At 42.5% G+C, this 17,989-nt stretch overlaps 1 protein-coding gene across 10 annotated transcripts in view; it reads left to right on the top strand.

Annotated features, from left to right (window-relative positions):
• LOC143804881 (diacylglycerol kinase eta-like) overlaps positions 1 to 17,989 on the top strand; it is a 266,345-nt gene that overhangs the window by 166,866 nt on the left and 81,490 nt on the right. For all 10 annotated transcript variants that reach the window (XM_077283417.1, XM_077283420.1, XM_077283423.1 and 7 more), the window contains 8 exons: positions 4,611 to 4,715; positions 5,023 to 5,155; positions 8,310 to 8,416; positions 10,357 to 10,482; positions 13,538 to 13,640; positions 14,979 to 15,141; positions 16,577 to 16,685; positions 16,778 to 16,917. In XM_077283417.1, the coding sequence (XP_077139532.1) occupies positions 4,611 to 4,715; positions 5,023 to 5,155; positions 8,310 to 8,416; positions 10,357 to 10,482; positions 13,538 to 13,640; positions 14,979 to 15,141; positions 16,577 to 16,685; positions 16,778 to 16,917 (986 nt within the window). The remainder of the gene's footprint in view (positions 1 to 4,610; positions 4,716 to 5,022; positions 5,156 to 8,309; positions 8,417 to 10,356; positions 10,483 to 13,537; positions 13,641 to 14,978; positions 15,142 to 16,576; positions 16,686 to 16,777; positions 16,918 to 17,989) is intronic.

Genomic DNA, 17,989 nt, shown 5'->3' with positions numbered 1-17,989 from the left:
CTGTTTCTTCTTTTATGGCTAGTCATGGACACCCTCGCGGTAAAGATAAACCCTAAAAAAATAGAAAATTGGGGCATTCTTCAAAAGCACATAGGTTCCAGTTCTATCTGTGAAAAACTGACGTCTGAATGAGTCCTAAGACTATGTTCACATGATGTAATTCTTTGAAAAGTTTTAGGGAGGTAATCCCATGCAAAATCCTCCTTAAAAACGCTTGAAAAAGTCCTACTCATTTATAAGGGAAATCCGTTTTGCTGTTTATATGAGGATGTTTTTGAGATTTGTTTTCTTCCTGAAGAGGTTTTGAAAAAGATCTAGTGGAAGCAATAAAGTATATGTCACTTCTTTGAAGTGTAGGAAACCTATCCATACTAGTAACTGTCCAATCAACAAGATGAAAAAAATGCTTTAAAAGAAAAAAATACTCTTCAAAACAGCTTCAGGAAACACAAAACCCCTACAAGAAACTTTTCTTGAATCAGTTTCTGCTTGGAAAAATCTTTGGTAAAAAAAACCTCTGTGTGAACAGAGCTTAAAATACAGCTGAAAGTACAACTGCAGGTATACAGGAGATGCAAAAAAAATGCAACAAAGTAAGTGAATATGCACGGAAAATATTTGGAGGAGTTTTTGTAGCACAGACTGATAGGGAACTCTCGAAATCCTCCTCAAAAATGCAAATTATTGCTCAAAAACGTGGAGATTCAGTTCAGTTTTCTCTAAAAACTATCTCAGCAAAAAGGCTTTGTGTGCTCATACTTACTGAGCAAAAACTTTTCAGTGTCTGCTCTAAAATCTCAGTATGTACTTGACCTAGGGGGGCTTAAAGAAAGAGAAGTGTTAATCTTTTATTTTAACAAAATGCAAAGTGAATGAATATCAAGATTTATCTCATTCCATGAAGATGACGCAGAACCACCCTCTATTATCTTTCCACCAATAGGCCGGTTATTGAGACATTAACATTGAGCGCATGGTTTATACACCTTCGATTCCAACGCATGGAATATATGTATATACCCCTAACACAGTCACTGCGAACTCCACGATAACCCCAGATTACTTGCTGCCACCACCAGTCCTTTTTATTATACACAGGCTGATTGGACGTCTGGTTCTGGTAGCGTATGGCTTTGAGGCGCGGTTTACAGATCAAAAGGAACAGAACTATTACATTTTATATTTAATCCAAAGGGAGGCAGTGTTTATGAAAATATACAAAAGATTTTACAAAGGTGACAAGACAATACAGCATATATAGTACATAAAATAAAAGGGATTAACAAAATAACATGCTAGGCCGCTCACAGAGATGAGTCAACTTTGCCAAAGAAGACCACTTTGACTTGGGGAGCGTTCAATGAACGGGATTCATGCATACACAAGTATGTATCTCTCTACAAGAACCTAAATCATAATTTCCCTTGATCTTTTATATGCAACTGAGTTACACCCACAGTCCTCCCCCCTGTGATGACCTCACATGGGCCGGGTTGTGGGATGTCCTCAGTCCTTCAGGACTTTATGAAAATCACAACTTATGCGATAATTGGTTGCTCACAGAAGTTCCAGATCTCCGCCATATTTTCCATCAGGATTTTACCTTTCCCCAGAGATCAAACATGGTATGGCTGTTGTCAGTTATCTGGCCACTATGGATTTGTGGCATATAGGCAGGGATTACAGTTATGAGAAAACATGCATATTCATCCCCAGATTGCCCTTACTCTGAAATGTATATCCCATTTCTATCGGATTGATGCCAACTCCAAAATTCATACTTTTCTATTGGTGCCTCAGCGTATAGCAAAGATGTTTGGATGAAAGGAATGTGCAACTGTGAAGGACAATAGCTATCTATAAAACGTTTAAGGTATCTGCTTTAATCTTCTCCTAAATTTAAAATACTTTTTCTGTCTTAACTATGTGTCCAATCTGTAACCTTTTGGCCATATATAATGGAGATTCTCGTTAGTATACCAAGGTATATTGTCACAAAAGGAGCTCCTGCATGCATTTTAATTATGATTGTCATTCCTATCCCAATCTATACATTACAGACCAAAAGTTTGGACACACCTTCTCATTTAAAGATTTTTCTGTATTTTCATGACTATGAAAATTGTACATTCACACTGAAGGTATCAAAACTATGAATTAACACATGTGGAATTATATACCTAACAAAAAAGTGTGATACAACTGAAATTATGTCTTATATTCTAGGTTCTTCAAAGTAGCCACCTTTTGCTTTGATGACTGCTTTGCAAACTCTTGGCATTCTCTTGATGAGCTTCAAGAGGTAGTCACCGGGAATGGTCTTCCAACAATCTTGAAGGAGTTCCCAGAAATGCTTAGCACTTGTTGGCCCTTTTGCCTTCACTCTGCGGTCCAGCTCACCCCAAACCATCTCGATTGGGTTCAGCTCTGGTGACTGTGGAGGCCAGGTCATCTGGCATAGCATCCCATCACTCTCCTTCTTGGTCAAATAGACCTTACACAGCCTGGAGGTGTGTTTGGGGTCATTGGTCCTGTTGAAAAATAAATGATGGTCCAACTAAACGCAAACCGGATGGAATAACATGCCGCTGCAATATGCTGTGGTAGCCATGCTGGTTCAGTATGCCTTCAGTTTTGAATAAATCCCAACAGTGTCACCAGCAAAGCACCCCCACACCATCACCCCTCCATGCTTCACGGTGGGAACCAGGCATGTAGAGTCCATCTGTTCACCTTTTCTGCGTCACACAAAGACACAGTGGTTGGAGCCAAAGATCTCAAATTTGGACTCATCAGAACAAAGCACAGATTCCCACTGGTCTAATGTCCATTCCTTGTATTCTTTAGCCCAAACAAGTCTCTTCTGCTTGTTGCCTGTCCTTAGCAGTGGTTTCCTACCAGCTATTTTACCATGAAGGCCTGCTGCACAAAGTCTCCCCTTAACAGTTGTTGTAGAGATGTGTCTGCTGCTAGAACTCTGTGTGGCATTGACCTGGTCTCTAATCTGAGCTGCTGTTAACCTGCAATTTCTGAGGCTGGTGACTCAGATAAACTTATCCTCAGAAGCAGAGGTGACTCTTGGTCTTCCTTTCCTGGGGCGGTCCTCATGTGAGCCAGTTTCTTTGTAGCGCTTGATGGTTTTTGCCACTGCACTTGGGGACACTTTCAAAGTTTTCCGAATTTTTCAGACTGACTGACCTTGATTTCTTAAAGTAATGATGGCCACTCGTTTTTCTTTACTTAGCTGCTTTTTTCTTGCCATAATACAAATTCTAACAGTCTATTCAGTAGGACTATCAGCTGTGTATCTACCAGACTTCTGCACAACACAACTGATGGTCCCAACCCCATTTATAAGGCAAGAAATTAAACCTGACAGGGCACACCTGTGAAGTGAAAACCATTCCCGGTGACTACCTCTTGAAGCTCATCAAGAGTATGCCAAGAGTGTGCAAAGCAGTCATTAAAGTAAAAGGTGGCTACTTTGAAGAACCTACAATATAAGACATATTTTCAGTTGTTTCACACTTTTTTGTTAAGTATATAATTCCACATGTGTTAATTCATGGTTTTGATGCCTTCAGTGTGAATGTACAATTTTCATAGTTTGTACTGTACATTACAGTCTTCCTCGTTTCTCATGTGTTAAATGGTGTAATTCACATAAAGACACCTTAGATTGCTAGCTCTTGTCTTACTGCAAAAGAGAGAGGGAAGGAGGGAGTGAGGTTGAGGGTGAGAGAATGTGGCTTGGTATCAGTCTGGCTCTGACTGACAGCTATTTTTGCCCCTGCAATTCCTTGTGGCGTAGAGATTTTAATATTTTCTAAGACAACGAACAAAAGAGAAATCTAAATCATATTAATATTTTGTCACCGCCCTTTACATGCAAAACAATGTCAATTCTTCTAGTTACACTTGCACACTGTTTCTGAAGGAATTTGACAGGAAGGATGTTCCAAACATCTTGGAGAGCAAACCACATATCTTCTGTCCTTCTTTAGCTGAAGACAGTTCTTATTGACATTGGCTGAAGGTTTTGGGTCCTTGTCCGCCTGCAGAATAAATTTGGAGTCAATCATACGCCTCTCTGATGGTATTACATGAGCCAATGTCATTAAGAAGTACCTTCAGTGTAGAGAAGAAGGAGTCCTGGAAGCGATGATATGGCCTCCACAGAGCTCAGATCTCACATCATCCAGTCTGTATGTCTGAAGAGACAGAAGGATTTGTTGAAACCTACATCCAGAGAACACGTGTGGTTGGTTCTTCAAGATTTTTGGAACAAACTTCCTGACGAGTTCCTGCAAAAATTTTGCAGGGTACCTAGAAGAATTGATGATTGTTTTGAAGGCACAATGCGGTCACACCAAATATTGCTGTGATTTTGTTTTCTCTTTTATTCATTCACTTTGCATTTTGTTTATTGATAAAAATAAAATATTATCACTACTATATTGGAAAATATTCTTACGCTGCAGAATTTTTTCCACGTCCGCCTATAACTTTTGCACAGTACTGAATGTCCAGGAGATCAAGTCAAATCTATCCCACCGTAATTATGAAACCATACATCTTCACTGGATATTTCTCTTTTAATCTCTACACAGGTGATTACTCCATTCCGCAAACTAATCCTGTGTGCTGAGAACAGGAAAGAGATGGAGGATTGGATTGGAGCCATCAAATCTGTCCAGAAGTGGGATCTTAATGAGGTACATCAGTCAACTACAACATATGTATTCAATTAACATTATATATTTATTTATATATATAGACTGGTAGTCGTTCCCTAGGTTAGGTCATGAATGTGTTCAAAGAGGCCTACCGGAGGATTCTCCTGTTTCCCGGTGGGCCAGTGCTGGCCTGGCTGTTTGGCAAGAAAAAACTAAACAAAGCCCATTGACCAATTATAGCGAATTTTGGTGGAAAATACTCCTCCTATGCTCCAGATGCCAACGGACGATTTTCCTGGTAATTCACACAATGGTTACTAAAATTGTACACTGTGTTTGCTTACAGACCACCCAGTTTAATATGGAACATTTCTCGGGAATGCACAATTGGTACGCCTGCTCACACGCCAGACCCACGTTCTGCAATGTGTGCAGAGAGGCGCTCTCCGGTGTTACTTCTCATGGACTCTCCTGTGAAGGTATTGTACTATTGTATGGCTTCATACCAGAAAAGAACTCAGTCCTTACTCCAGTACGTTACTACGATAGTAGTGTGTGCTGCAAAAGTAGTGTGGTACACTGCAAGTTAGAAAGTTTTGAGATGTTAAATATTTTGGGGTAAAATAAAGACAAAGTATTATTGAGATGATACATTATTGGCTAATAAAAAAAATGCAATGAATTTGGAAGTTTTCAGAGCACAGACACCATCATATACATGTACAAACCCTCTGTGCTCCAAAAGCGAGCAAATATACATTATCTGTGATCCTGACAAAGTTATCACGTATGTTCTTCTTTGTGTATAGTGTTTTCGTTGCAATAACACCAACTGACCGGCGGCACTAAGTGACTGACGATCAGCAACTTGTTGGCTGATAGGCGGTCGGTTAATAGCTTGTTTACACCACAGTCCGCTCTTTACAATGCACCCTGAATGATCCATAGTAGATCGCTCACTGCGCATAGGCTGCCATTGCTCTCGACAGGGAAGGTCCTATTTACACAGAACAATGTTATCACGGCCACTCCTTCTGCGGCCGTGCCTGCTGCCGGGACCACTGCCGCTCCCCCCGCTCATATTTACCCACTGCGGCGCGCTCCTCCTGCAGGCGCGCGTCCTCTCCTTCATTCTTCTCTGCTCCCTGGTTCTCGTCGGGTGCACGTGCGCACCGCCCACTCCAGCACTTCCTCTTTCTGATTTACAGGCGCTCTGTATCTCCTCTCTGTGATCCTGGAGGGCTGTGACCCGGAAGTCCTTCAGCACTCCATGTATATAAGGCGATTCCTTCCTCTGCTCCTCGCCTGTCTGTCATTTGTGCTTCTGTGACTCAGGTCCACCTTTGTCTTTGCACTGCCTGTTCTGAGTCTCCGCTCTGTCCAGCCAGTTCAGCTTCTCTGCCTCTCCCAGGCTTCCTTGTCTCCTCGTCCAGTCCAGCCTTCCCAGTGTCCTCTCCGTACTCTGTTAGTCTGGTGTCTCTGTCCTGTCCTGCTTCCTTTGTGTCTTCCCCTTCCCAGTGCTCCTTTGGTCTCGCCTGTACTCAGCTCTTACCAAACTGTACTTCATCTTACCCCGCTCTGTCCGTCCTACGCCAAGCTTCTCTATTTTGTACCACCTACTACCTGTCTCCGAGTTCCAGCTTCTGCGGCAATAGTCTCCCTTGGGTCTGCCCCTAACGCTCCCTGTATAGGGGGTGGTCTACCTGGTCAGCTCACCCTCGGGAGGTTCATTGTCGTGGATCTGCGGGTCCACTCCAGGTGTTCCAAAAGATCTCACAAATGTGCTGTCGAGAACGATGATGTTTTGGTCAAAAATACAAAAGATAATTTTACCTGACATATGAGCATTTTGCGTGTTCATTAGGTGATGAGCTTCTTTAGACTACAAGATTATTGTGAAACAAACGCTCCTAGGAATGCTTGTTCATGATAATCTTCCACTGAAAATGGCCCTGTTTTAAAAGGCCCATGTCTTAGCTTTGTATCACAGATGAATGCAACCATTAAAAGGAAGTGAATGGACTGTCCTTAATTTCTGAACGGCCTGTACATGATGTCTGAACGGCGTGTCCATGATGTGTGAACGGCCTGTCCATGATGTCTGAATGACTTGTACATGATGTGTGAACTGCCTGTCCATGATGACTGAATGGCCTGTCCATGATGACTGAACGGCCTGTCCATGATGACTGAACGGCCTGTCCATGATGACTGAACGGCCTGCCTGTCCATGATGTCTTATTGGCCTGTCCATGATGTCTGATGTCCATGATGTGTGAATGGCCTGTACATGATGTGTGAACGACCTGTCCATGATGACTGAACGGCCTGTCCATGATGACTGAACAGCCTGTCCATGATGACTGAACGGCCTGCCTGTCCATGATGTCTTATTGGCCTGTCCATGATGTCTGATGTCCATGATGTGTGAATGGCCTGTACATGATGTGTGAACGACCTGTCCATGATGTCTGAACGACCTGTTCATGATGTCTGAACAGCCTGTCCGTGATGTGTGAACAGCCTGTCCGTGATGTGTGAACGGCCTGTCCTTGATGTGTGAACGGCCTGTCCTTGATGTGTGAACGGCCTGTCCTTGATGTGTGAACGGCCTGTCCTTGATGTGTGAACGGCCTGTCCATGATGTGTGAACGGCCTGTCCGTTATTTCTGAACGGCCTGTCCATGATGTCTGAATGGGCTGTGATGTCTGATGTCCATGATGTATGGAGCTGCGCTGCCCAAACCTTCATGCTGTGTGCTTCTGCCAGTCACTGATGTTAGAAACCTCTGACTGGTGGGCTGTCATTTGTTACTCCCACGCGGATCTGATCTGAATGGCAAATCCTTAGATTAGGCTGAATAGCGCGGTTACAGCCTCTGTGCCAAAAGGTGGGCAACGCCATCATTTTCGTAAGAAACATGTGATTCAAGCAGGTACAGAGAGAAACTCAAGTCCACAACACTTGGTGCAAATAATAAACGCAGCTTAGCAGTCAATAGGAAACTTCAGAGGTAGATGCAAACAAACAGAAAGTCTATGAAGCACAGTTATTCTTGAGGAAACTTGACACGAATAGATCCTTGACTTAGTCCCGACACAGATAGATATGCTATTAGGCAGTTCAAATCATATCTTAGCTCAACCAGGGATGCCTGGTTAATAGTCTCAGGTTTTGCAGAGCAGAAACAGCTTACATGTCCAACAAATGCAGATGGAAGTAACACGAGCAGCAGATGAAGGAGGATTACTGAACACTGGTGTATGCAGCAGGAACTCGGAGCAGAGTGGCAGGATCTCCAACACAGGAGCAGGTGCAGGTGCAGGTGCAAGGCCAGGGAGTAATCAGGAGCTGGATGCAAAGCAGAATAATCTAGCACAGACTGAAGGCTGGGGTGGAGTTTTATAGCAGGAAGACAAGTGCACATGAGACCAAAGACGCCATGTTGGAAAAGGGCAGTAATGCACAAAAGGTAAAAAATGTTCAGAGTCCTGACAGTATGAGGCATTAATGTAATTGTCTTCGGGCTCTCTACCGGCACCTACGAAAAATGCCAAAAATGATTCACTTTAAATGAAAAGATGTCATAGAAGATGGGATATCCCAGCTCACGTCTGCTTTCTTTTCTCTAGTTTGCAAGTTTAAAGCTCACAAACGTTGCGCTGTACGAGCCACAAATAACTGCAAATGGACCACGCTGGCGTCAGTGGCGAATGACATCATAGAGGATGAGGATGGTGTAAGTACAGGACAGCGTCGCATAGCTCAGACTTGCATTTCTCTACTAGGAGGGTGCTACGGAAAAAAAATGTAGGCGCACGTTTCAGTAGTAACGCAACGTGGCTTATCAAGACCTGTTTATACTAATATGATGCAGGACATTATCATACAGAGACATGGAGGACGTGACTCCTCTCTGTGGCACAGTGTAGTGCTTTGTTAAAGGATCATGGTCACTCCCTTTAAGGAAGGCTGAATAGCTATGTTACCCTTTCATATGTTTGATATATTTCTTGCACAGGAACATGGTAATTAAAAAAAAAAATGTTCCTGTGACCCCCGCTGGTCTCTTACTTGTCCTGCAGTGATGACGTGTTTGGTACAACTGCAGCCAATCACTGGTCGCAGCGGTAACATGACCAATGAAGTCAGTGATTGGCTGCAGTGGTGGCGTTTGTTCAGCACGGCAAGAGACAAACCACCAGGCACCACTGGAGGAATTAGCATATGAAAATAAGTTATTTGTTTTATTTTGTCACATTCTGTACATTAGGTATTGTTTTATGTCTGGCGACCCCTTTAAGTGATACCGGCCTGTCCTCAGGATATCACCCTGTAATGCCGTAATGTTACAGGAATAGTTGATTTAATTTCCTTACTATTATAAATCATTGTATTAAGTTAAGTGGGCTTTAATTGGTGACTTTAAAAAGTTAAATCTTCGATATTGATATTCTATGAATTGAATAAGAGCTGAATCCTACACTCGTTACATTCATCTGCCTCCAAAGCTGAGGACGGCTGCTGATTGTTGGGGTGTCAGGTGTCAGACCCCCGCCATTTTGATATTGTTGACCTAACCTAAGAGTGGAAAAACCATTCAGCTACATTGACTTTTGTCATCAGGTTTTTCCTGTGTAATCTGAGAGCATCATGATGTTTAAGCAGAGACTCTGATTCCAGCGATGTGTCACTTACTGGGCTGCTTGCTGCAGTTTTGATAAAATCCCTGTTTCCTCTGCTACAGATCTAAGGCTATGTGCACACGCTGCGGATTTTGCTGCAGGTCCGCAGCGGTTTCCCATGCGTTTACAGTACAATGTAAACCTATGGCAAACGCAATCCGCAGTGCACATGCTGCGGAAAAAAACACGCAGCATGTCAATTCTTTGTGCAGAATCCGCAGCGATTTTACACCTGCTCCATAATAGAAAACCGCAGTTATAAAACCGCAGTGGAATCCGTACAAAAACCGCGGTAAATCCGCAATAAATCCACAGGAAAAATGCGCAGTTTTTGCCCTGCGGAGTTATCAAATCCGCTGCGGAAAAATCCGCAGAGGATCTTTCTACGTGTGCACATAGCCTAACAGTTCTCTAATGCTGATCTGTGTATAACCCTGCCCATATCCCTGATTGGCCGATTTCTGTATACACTGTGTAAAGGCTGACAGCAGCCAATCAGTGGTGGGGGCGTGGTTGGACTACCTGGCAGCAGGTTTACTAGTCCTCTAGTGATAATTTCCTGCTGAGAAAACAGTGATTTTATCAAAACTACAACAAGCAGCCCAGTAAGTGACACATCGCTGGAATCAGGGTCTCTGCCCTTACACGATGCTGCCCTCAGATTAGGTGGAAAAAATCTGGTGACAGATTCCTTTTAATAAAACATATTGGGTCCAGGATTCTGGATCACATGCTGACACTTTGGATGCCCTGTATTCTTCCATGTTTAGTCCTTTATTGTCTGTCTGGACTGTATCCAGTCTCTTTTTCCTCTCACTATATTTTTGGTAAATTTGGATTAGTCACATATATATATATATATATATATATATATATATATATATATATATATATATATATATATATATATATATATATTTTATTATTTTTTTTTTTATGAATAATCTTTGCCGGAGGGATTTCTCAGTCTATGATTCTCCTTTTTCGTTTTTAGGTGACCATGCCTCATCAGTGGTTGGAAGGAAACCTGCCGGTCAGTGCCAAGTGTGCGGTGTGTGATAAAACGTGCGGGAGCGTGCGGAGGCTGCAGGACTGGCGGTGCTTGTGGTGCAAAGCTATAGTAAGTTACCCGACGGCCTCCATCTCCTGAAATACCATTATGTCTCCTTATACAGAGCAACTAACGTCACTTGCAAAAGTCTTCATACCCTGTGGATTTTTCTACATTTTTTCACTTTACGCCTGCAAACTTAGATGTATTTTATTGGGATTGACCACAAAGTATCAAGTATTTGTGAACTATAAAGGAAATTATATGTGTTTTTTAATTATTTAAAAAATATAAATCTGAAAATTGTGACGTACATTTACATGGTAGAGACTTCGATGGGAATGAATAGACTCGCTCTACTTATCCACGGTGCAGCTGCACAGTAAGGCTATGTTCACACATGGCGTTTTTGCAGCATTTTTTTGTTGCATTTTTTAATGCAAATTTAAAGCTGATTTTTACAGTACCAGTGAAAGCTGTGAGATTTCAGAAATCTCATGCAGATGATTGGAATTGGAAAATTGCTGCATTTAAAAAAAAAAAATCAGTAGCATGTCAATTCTTTCAGCGTTTTTACACCCATAGAAAACATCGAGAAATTGAAAAACTAACTTTATTAAACATGTCCAGCAGACGAAGCATACATGTAATCTGCACCCAAACACTGCAAAAAACACATAAAGCGCGCAGCAAAATGCAACGAACAATGGGCTTTTTGAATGCAGTGTTTTTCCACCAAGAGAGGGTGCACTGCATGTGACTGCAGACTTGGGAATCTTCACAGGCGGCATCCTCGGGCACCGGAAGTAGGCAGGTACACATGGCGTCACATTCCGACGCAGCCTCTTTCAGTACTGGTGAATTGATAAAATTTGGACATAACTAGTTGGAATGTAGCTGGACGTATGCAGATTGCATGCTTGCGGTCACATGTCCTCCTGCTCCCAATGCCGGAGAATGATGACAGCGTGCACAGTCAGGATTCTCGGGCACCAGGAGCAGCAGACATACAGTACAGACCAAAAGTTTGGACACACCTTCTCATTTAAAGATTTTTCTGTATTTTCACGACTATAAAAATTGTAATTTCACACTGAAGGCTTCAAAACTATGAATTAACACATGTGGAATTATATACTTAACAAAAAAGTGTGAAACAACTGAAATTATGTCTTATATTCTAGGTTCTTCAAAGTAGCCACCTTTTGCTTTGATGACTGCTTTCCACACTCTTGGCATTCTCTTGATGAGTATATATATACAAGCAGGGTGGGACCAATAGTTAAAATTTAACTTTTAATATTATTAATTAAAATGGTGTTGCAAAACACCTGAAAAAATTAACGTGTTTCGTTTTAAATACTCATCAGGGGAAGTTATGGTAGAAGATAACAGCGGGTATCTATTTATAATGTCCTGTAGAAACCCATTATACAAGTAAGGGGGAAAGGCGGCATGTCATACCTGTTGTAGTGCCGCGTATTAAATAGACCACCAGATGATCCACATGCCTCTAGCGTTACGCTTGTAATGGAGCGCACCGGTGGGCCGCATACATCACTTCCGGTGCATGTAATACCATGGTTACCGGACCAGCGTTCCAGCATCACATCCTGTGTGCGCTTGTAATGGAGCGCACCGGTGAACTGCATACATCACTTCCGGTACGTGTATCACCATGGTTACCGGACCGCCGAAGCCCTATCCGGGATAGCATTCAAACAGAGATCGACCCCTAAAGGTACGTGTGTAAGCATCATATCCTGTGCGTACCTATGATAGAACGCACTGGTAAGTCGCACATGTCAATTGCTGAAAGTGTAGTGTGCGGTGCATCTCCATGGTTACCCAAGTGCTACTCAGGCGGAACACAGCGCCAGACTGTCTACGCCCCATCAGGAGCTGTGTTGACGCCTATATTAACCCCTAAAGGCAAGGTTCCCAAATAAATGAATACATTGTGCTCAATGCAGGGGCTTACTTGTGTTATTTCATAGTTTTGATGCCTTCAGTGTGAATATACAATTTTCATAGTCATGAAAATACAGAAAAATCTTTAAATGAGAAGGTGTGTCCAAACTTTTGGTCTGTACTGTACATGCAGTCATGTTCCGAATAGACATGCGCAGCCTCTTTCAGTACTAGTGAATTGATAAAATTTGGACATGACTAGTTTGAATGTAGCTGGTCGCATGCAGATTGCATGCTTGCGGTCACATGTCCTCTTGCTCCCAATGCCGGAGAATTATAGCGTGCACAGTCAGGATTCTCGGGCACCAGGAGCAGGCAGGCATACATGCACTCACTTGCCGACTAGACGTTCACGGACTCACTCAGTACAAGTGAATTGAGTGAGACCGGACACATCTAGTTGGAATGTGGCCAGAACTATGAAAATTGCATACAATGTGGTCACAGGACTGTCTGCTCCCGATGCTGGGGAATCCTGACAGTGTGTACTGAGCGCGCTGTGGGCATTCACAAGTCTGCAGTCCCATAGAATAAGAGCAGACTTGAGCTCCAACCCTGGAAAAAACCCTTTAATAGAAGTGTTTAATGGGAGTCTTTAGTCCAAACTTACAGTATAAGCTAAGCACATAGCGTTGATCTGTGCCTCTTGATGAATTAGTCGCATCTTACTCCACTCCACCCATAGACGACCTTTCACCAAATTTTTGTCAATTTGAGCTGATAGACTCCCGATAAAACCCGACTGTTGCCAGCGTTGTGTTACTTTCCTATCAGCTGCACCGCTTCTGTTGGGCAACACTTGCGATATCTAATTGCTGTTATAGATCTATCAGACCTAAATGGCGTTGTTGAATAAAGAGAATCCAATTTTTAACTTTTGTGACCATCTGTAATGCCAGGGGCAGACACTTTTGGCGAGAAATGCAGCATGGACGGCTGACCCCAGTCTTAGTATAGCAGGGGGCAGGGATGAGGATTGTCAGAAGGGTCATTGCTTCTTGTCCTGTTTGGAGAACAATTAGACATTAGTATGTTGCCTGCTGTTATCCAATGACTTAATGTGTTAATTACTGAGCCGGTTAATTAATATTGGTATATTGATGATATTGTTAGAAAATCTCAGGAACATTTCACGTTTTTATATCTTTTTTAGGTGCATAGTTCATGTAAAGAGCAGCTAGGCAAAGTATGCCCACTCGGAGCCTGCAGAGTCTCAATAATCCCTCCTACTGCGCTAAATAGCATTGACTCAGACGGTGAGTACCCCTCATGCACGGGGCCTTAGTGACTAGTGGGGGACCACGGGGATCAGTATCGGGGATCAGTATTTTGTACCCTTCATGATCTTACTGTTAATAAAATGCTAAGATGTGCAGGTACTCTCATTTCCTCCATCTTTATTTCGGATGTTTACCGTAAACCTTACCTGTTGTGGACACCGGCCGCTCGCTGCACATGTGACTCGGATGTGACTCCGCTGCCCACACTCACTCGTCCATTCGCCTCTCACACTGGGCTAACAATGCGCTCAGCACACGTCGGCGCCAGTCCCCTCATCCTCAGCACTCTGCTTGCTGCCGCCACTCACCCTTTTGTTAGGCCAGCCAGACTCTTACGCTGGATGACACTCGTTCACACACACACTGCTTTTTATCACCAAACAGGCACACAGTTTTCCCTCATGGCATACACAGGGTAACACACAGCCAGGCAATAATTGTACTTTCCCTCTTCTTGGTTGTGGGTACGTTTAGAGCAGCAAGGAACAAATTTATTACATTTTTTAGTTCATATACAAAGTTTACAATGCTTACAAAGATGATTAGACAAGAGAAAAGACTTATATAACAACATACAAAATGCACATAAAAGCAGAAAATAACAAAAAGAAATTCATAAAAGGAAAAAAACTGCAATAAATAAAGCTCTTACTGATTAGATTAGTGAGCAATTCTTTGGGGCGGAAACATGGCAGAATTTTGGAGACTCGTTGTTTCTCCTGGGTCTGACACATCTGTGGATGAGATATTTTAAAGACCGCCATTCCAGACCTCTGTGGTCTCCCAAAATCGATAATCCTGACTCTTAAAACATGCACACACCAGGCTTTTCATCACCAAACAGGCACACTGTTGGCACTCTGGCACACACAGTGTAACACAACCTGGTGATACTTTCCCTCTTCGAGGTTGTGGGTACGTTTGGAGCAGCAATGAACAAACATACAAAAAAGGTTTTCGTATACTAAGGTAAAAAGATAAAATAACAAATACATATACATAACAACATACTAAACACATACAACAGTAGTTGGGTTCCCGATCACAGATACAGTATATTAATGGATTGTTTGGACATTGGATTAGGTAGGAGACGACCAGTCTACATTAGGGCCAATTATCTTCATTCGCTCGTTAGCAACTCCTTGCTAATGAAGAAATATAGGTGTGTAGTGATAGCAGATTATAATCCACCTAATCCGTAACCTGGCCTGTTGCCAGCGGAGCCTTGTTGCTGTTGTGCAGCATCTATCAGGTAGTGATTTGCTTTAATTAGAGTGTGAGTAACTTAAGAGCTTTCCTCTTCTGTTTCAGGTTTTTGGAAAGCTACGTCTCCCGTGTCCTGTGCTAGCCCGCTTCTCGTGTTTGTAAATTCTAAAAGTGGAGATAACCAAGGTGTAAAGTTCCTGCGCAAATTTAAGCAATTCTTGAATCCAGCGCAGGTTTTCGACCTCATGAATGGTGGTCCACAATTAGGGTGGGTGTAAAATGATTGCCGATTGTTGAAATTTTCTGATCAAAGCATTTTTGACATGTTCATTCAAAGTATATCAACCACAATGGTAGGGAACACGTGATCTTGTGACAATATTCACTGCTGAGCACTGGTAAACTGGACTTAGCTGAAGAAGATGCGTGGCAGGAAGAGTTTTCTTATCCTGTCAAAAAAATGAATGCAAATCTTATTTATTTTATGAGTCAATGGCAACAAGACACAGTGTAGGCACAAAGAACAGGACGATGTACTCTCGAATGTAAGTCAACGAACCAACCACCACGAGCAAGGATACCAACCCCAGAAACAGGATAAAAAAACAGAGTATACGTATTAAAATTAATAAATCTTTATTGGTAGTAGTGATACATATAAATAAAAGTGCACATGTTGGAAAATATAATAAGAATAAAATCTCCAAATATAATAACCAATATAGGTATACGGTGTGAAATAAACGAGCTGATAATGGAGAACATATACCTTATGGTGTCACCGTATCCAACCCCCTGACGAAGGATCGTGTATCCGAAACGCGCGTCGGGGTGCGCTTTGTTGGATACGGTGACACCATAAGGTATATGTTCTCCATTATCAGCTCGTTTATTTCACTCCTTTTTGTGTGCTATGCACTGGATATATGTGTGAGTAATTTATCTCAATTTATGTTGCACGAGTGCACCTTGCACACTTGGCACTTTGTATCTTACACTGGTTTTTTAACCCTATTACGGGTTATCCTTTTATTCTTTATAATGCTTCACGATTTTACACACATTTTTTATTACCTTTTCCCTGGAGACATATATATATAGTTACCTTATTGGCACACCGTATACCTATATTGGTTATTATATTTGGAGATTTTATTCTTATTATATTTTCCAACATGTGCACTTTTATTTATATGTATCACTACTACCAATAAAGATTTATTAATTTTAATACGTATACCCTGTTTTTTTATCCTGTTTCTGGGGTTGGTATCCTTGCTCGTGGTGGTTGGTTCGTTGGTTCTACGTACAGGAGTGGTTCCCACTCGCTTCTTTTGTTTTCACTGGGGTATAATATATTCATATAAATTGGTCATTTTTACCCCTTTTGGTGTTTACAATTTCTTTTCTCGAATGTAAGTGTAGACACTTTGGGAATAACGCCTATTTACTTATATATTTTAGATGACATCCAGAGTTCTAGCCTTCTTTAATTTCCCATACGTGGCATATAAGTCTCCTCACTGAGTCATGCCAGGCCTGGCTTGTCTCTCTGCACAAGGAGAAGTGTTGCCCCTTAGTTCTCAGTGTTTCTGTTACAGGTTAATTGCATGTACCAATGTTTGACATTTTTGAGCTTAGAACTTGATGTTTTACTATAGTTGGAGAGTAAATTCGCTATATCATTTACTCATTTTACCTAGGCTTCGTCTGTTCCAGAAGTTCTCAACATTTCGTATCCTTGTTTGCGGTGGAGACGGCAGTGTGGGGTGGGTACTCTCGGAAATTGACAAACTTGGGCTTCATAAACAGGTACAAAAATGATGTCATTGTGCGGACGCCATTATGTGTGATTGTGCCAGTTACGTGCTTCTTTGAACTCTTTACTGTTTATACCTGTATAGTGCCAACTTGGTGTGCTGCCACTTGGCACTGGGAATGACTTGGCCCGAGTCCTGGGTTGGGGAAGTCTCTGTGATGACGACGCCCAGCTGCTCCAAATACTTGAAAAGCTTGAACGAGCCACTACAAAAATGCTTGACAGGTAATTAGTAGCATCACCGCAGTGACTATAGACTAGGCAAGTGCCACGCAGCCAAGAACACCGACATGCCGATCGGCACAAGCTTTCACATCGATTGCAGCCGTAAAGGGTTATTCCCACCAGTAACCTTCAGATAGGTGAAATCCCCACTGATCTGGAGAATGGATCTTTCTGAGCAGTGGCAAATATCCATTCACTCTCTATGGGACTCCAGTGATTGCTGAGCACTGCACACCGTAAATCCATAAATCCCATAGAGAATAAATAGGCCGGTGTTGTTGGAAAGAACGCTTCAATGGTTAAAAGCCGCCTGGTTATGCGACTATACGGTAATTAGCACGCTGCAGTTAACCAGAACAATGCATTTAGGTGCAATGAGCTTATAATTCGCATCGATTAGCATGTTATCGCCCCAACTGATGAACTTGGCTTAAGGTTATATTTGACGTATAACATTAGGCCTGGGTTACATTGTGGCATGTGTCACATGACATGGAGCTTGCTTTGTCCCATTGTTACATCCAGTGGGGTAGCTAGAGTCTGATGGGCCCTGGTGCAGAATTTGGACCTAAGCCCCACCAGCATGTTGGGCAGATGTATGGGCCATTCATAATGCACATTCACCCCCCATAAACAAATGTCCCTTGTCCTGTCTCTTTCCTGTAATAATGTCCCCCCGTCCTGGCACTTTCCTGTAAAAAATGACCCCCCTCCTGGCCCCTTCCTGTAATAATGTCTCCATCCTGGCCCCTTACTGTAATAATGACCCCCCATCCTGGCCCCTTCCTGTAACAATGTCCCCGTCCTATCCCCTTCCTTTAATAATGTCACCCTTCCTGTAATAATGTCCCCATCCTGGCTCCTTCCTGTAATAATGTCCCCTGCCCTTGCCCCTTCCTCTAATAATATCCACTGTTCTGGCTCCTTCCTGTAATAATGTCCCCATCTTGGCTCCTTCCTGTAATAATGTCCCCTGCCGTTGCCCTTTCCTGTAATAATATCCACTGTCCTGGCTCCTTCCTGTAATAATGTCCCCATCCTGGCCCCTTCCTGTAATAATGTCCCCTGCCCT

This window comes from Ranitomeya variabilis, chromosome 2, assembly GCF_051348905.1.
Source record: "Ranitomeya variabilis isolate aRanVar5 chromosome 2, aRanVar5.hap1, whole genome shotgun sequence".
Classification (NCBI taxonomy): domain Eukaryota; kingdom Metazoa; phylum Chordata; class Amphibia; order Anura; family Dendrobatidae; genus Ranitomeya; species Ranitomeya variabilis.
The sequence above is the reverse complement of the archived record's forward strand: the minus strand, read 5'-3'. Positions and strand labels throughout refer to the sequence as shown.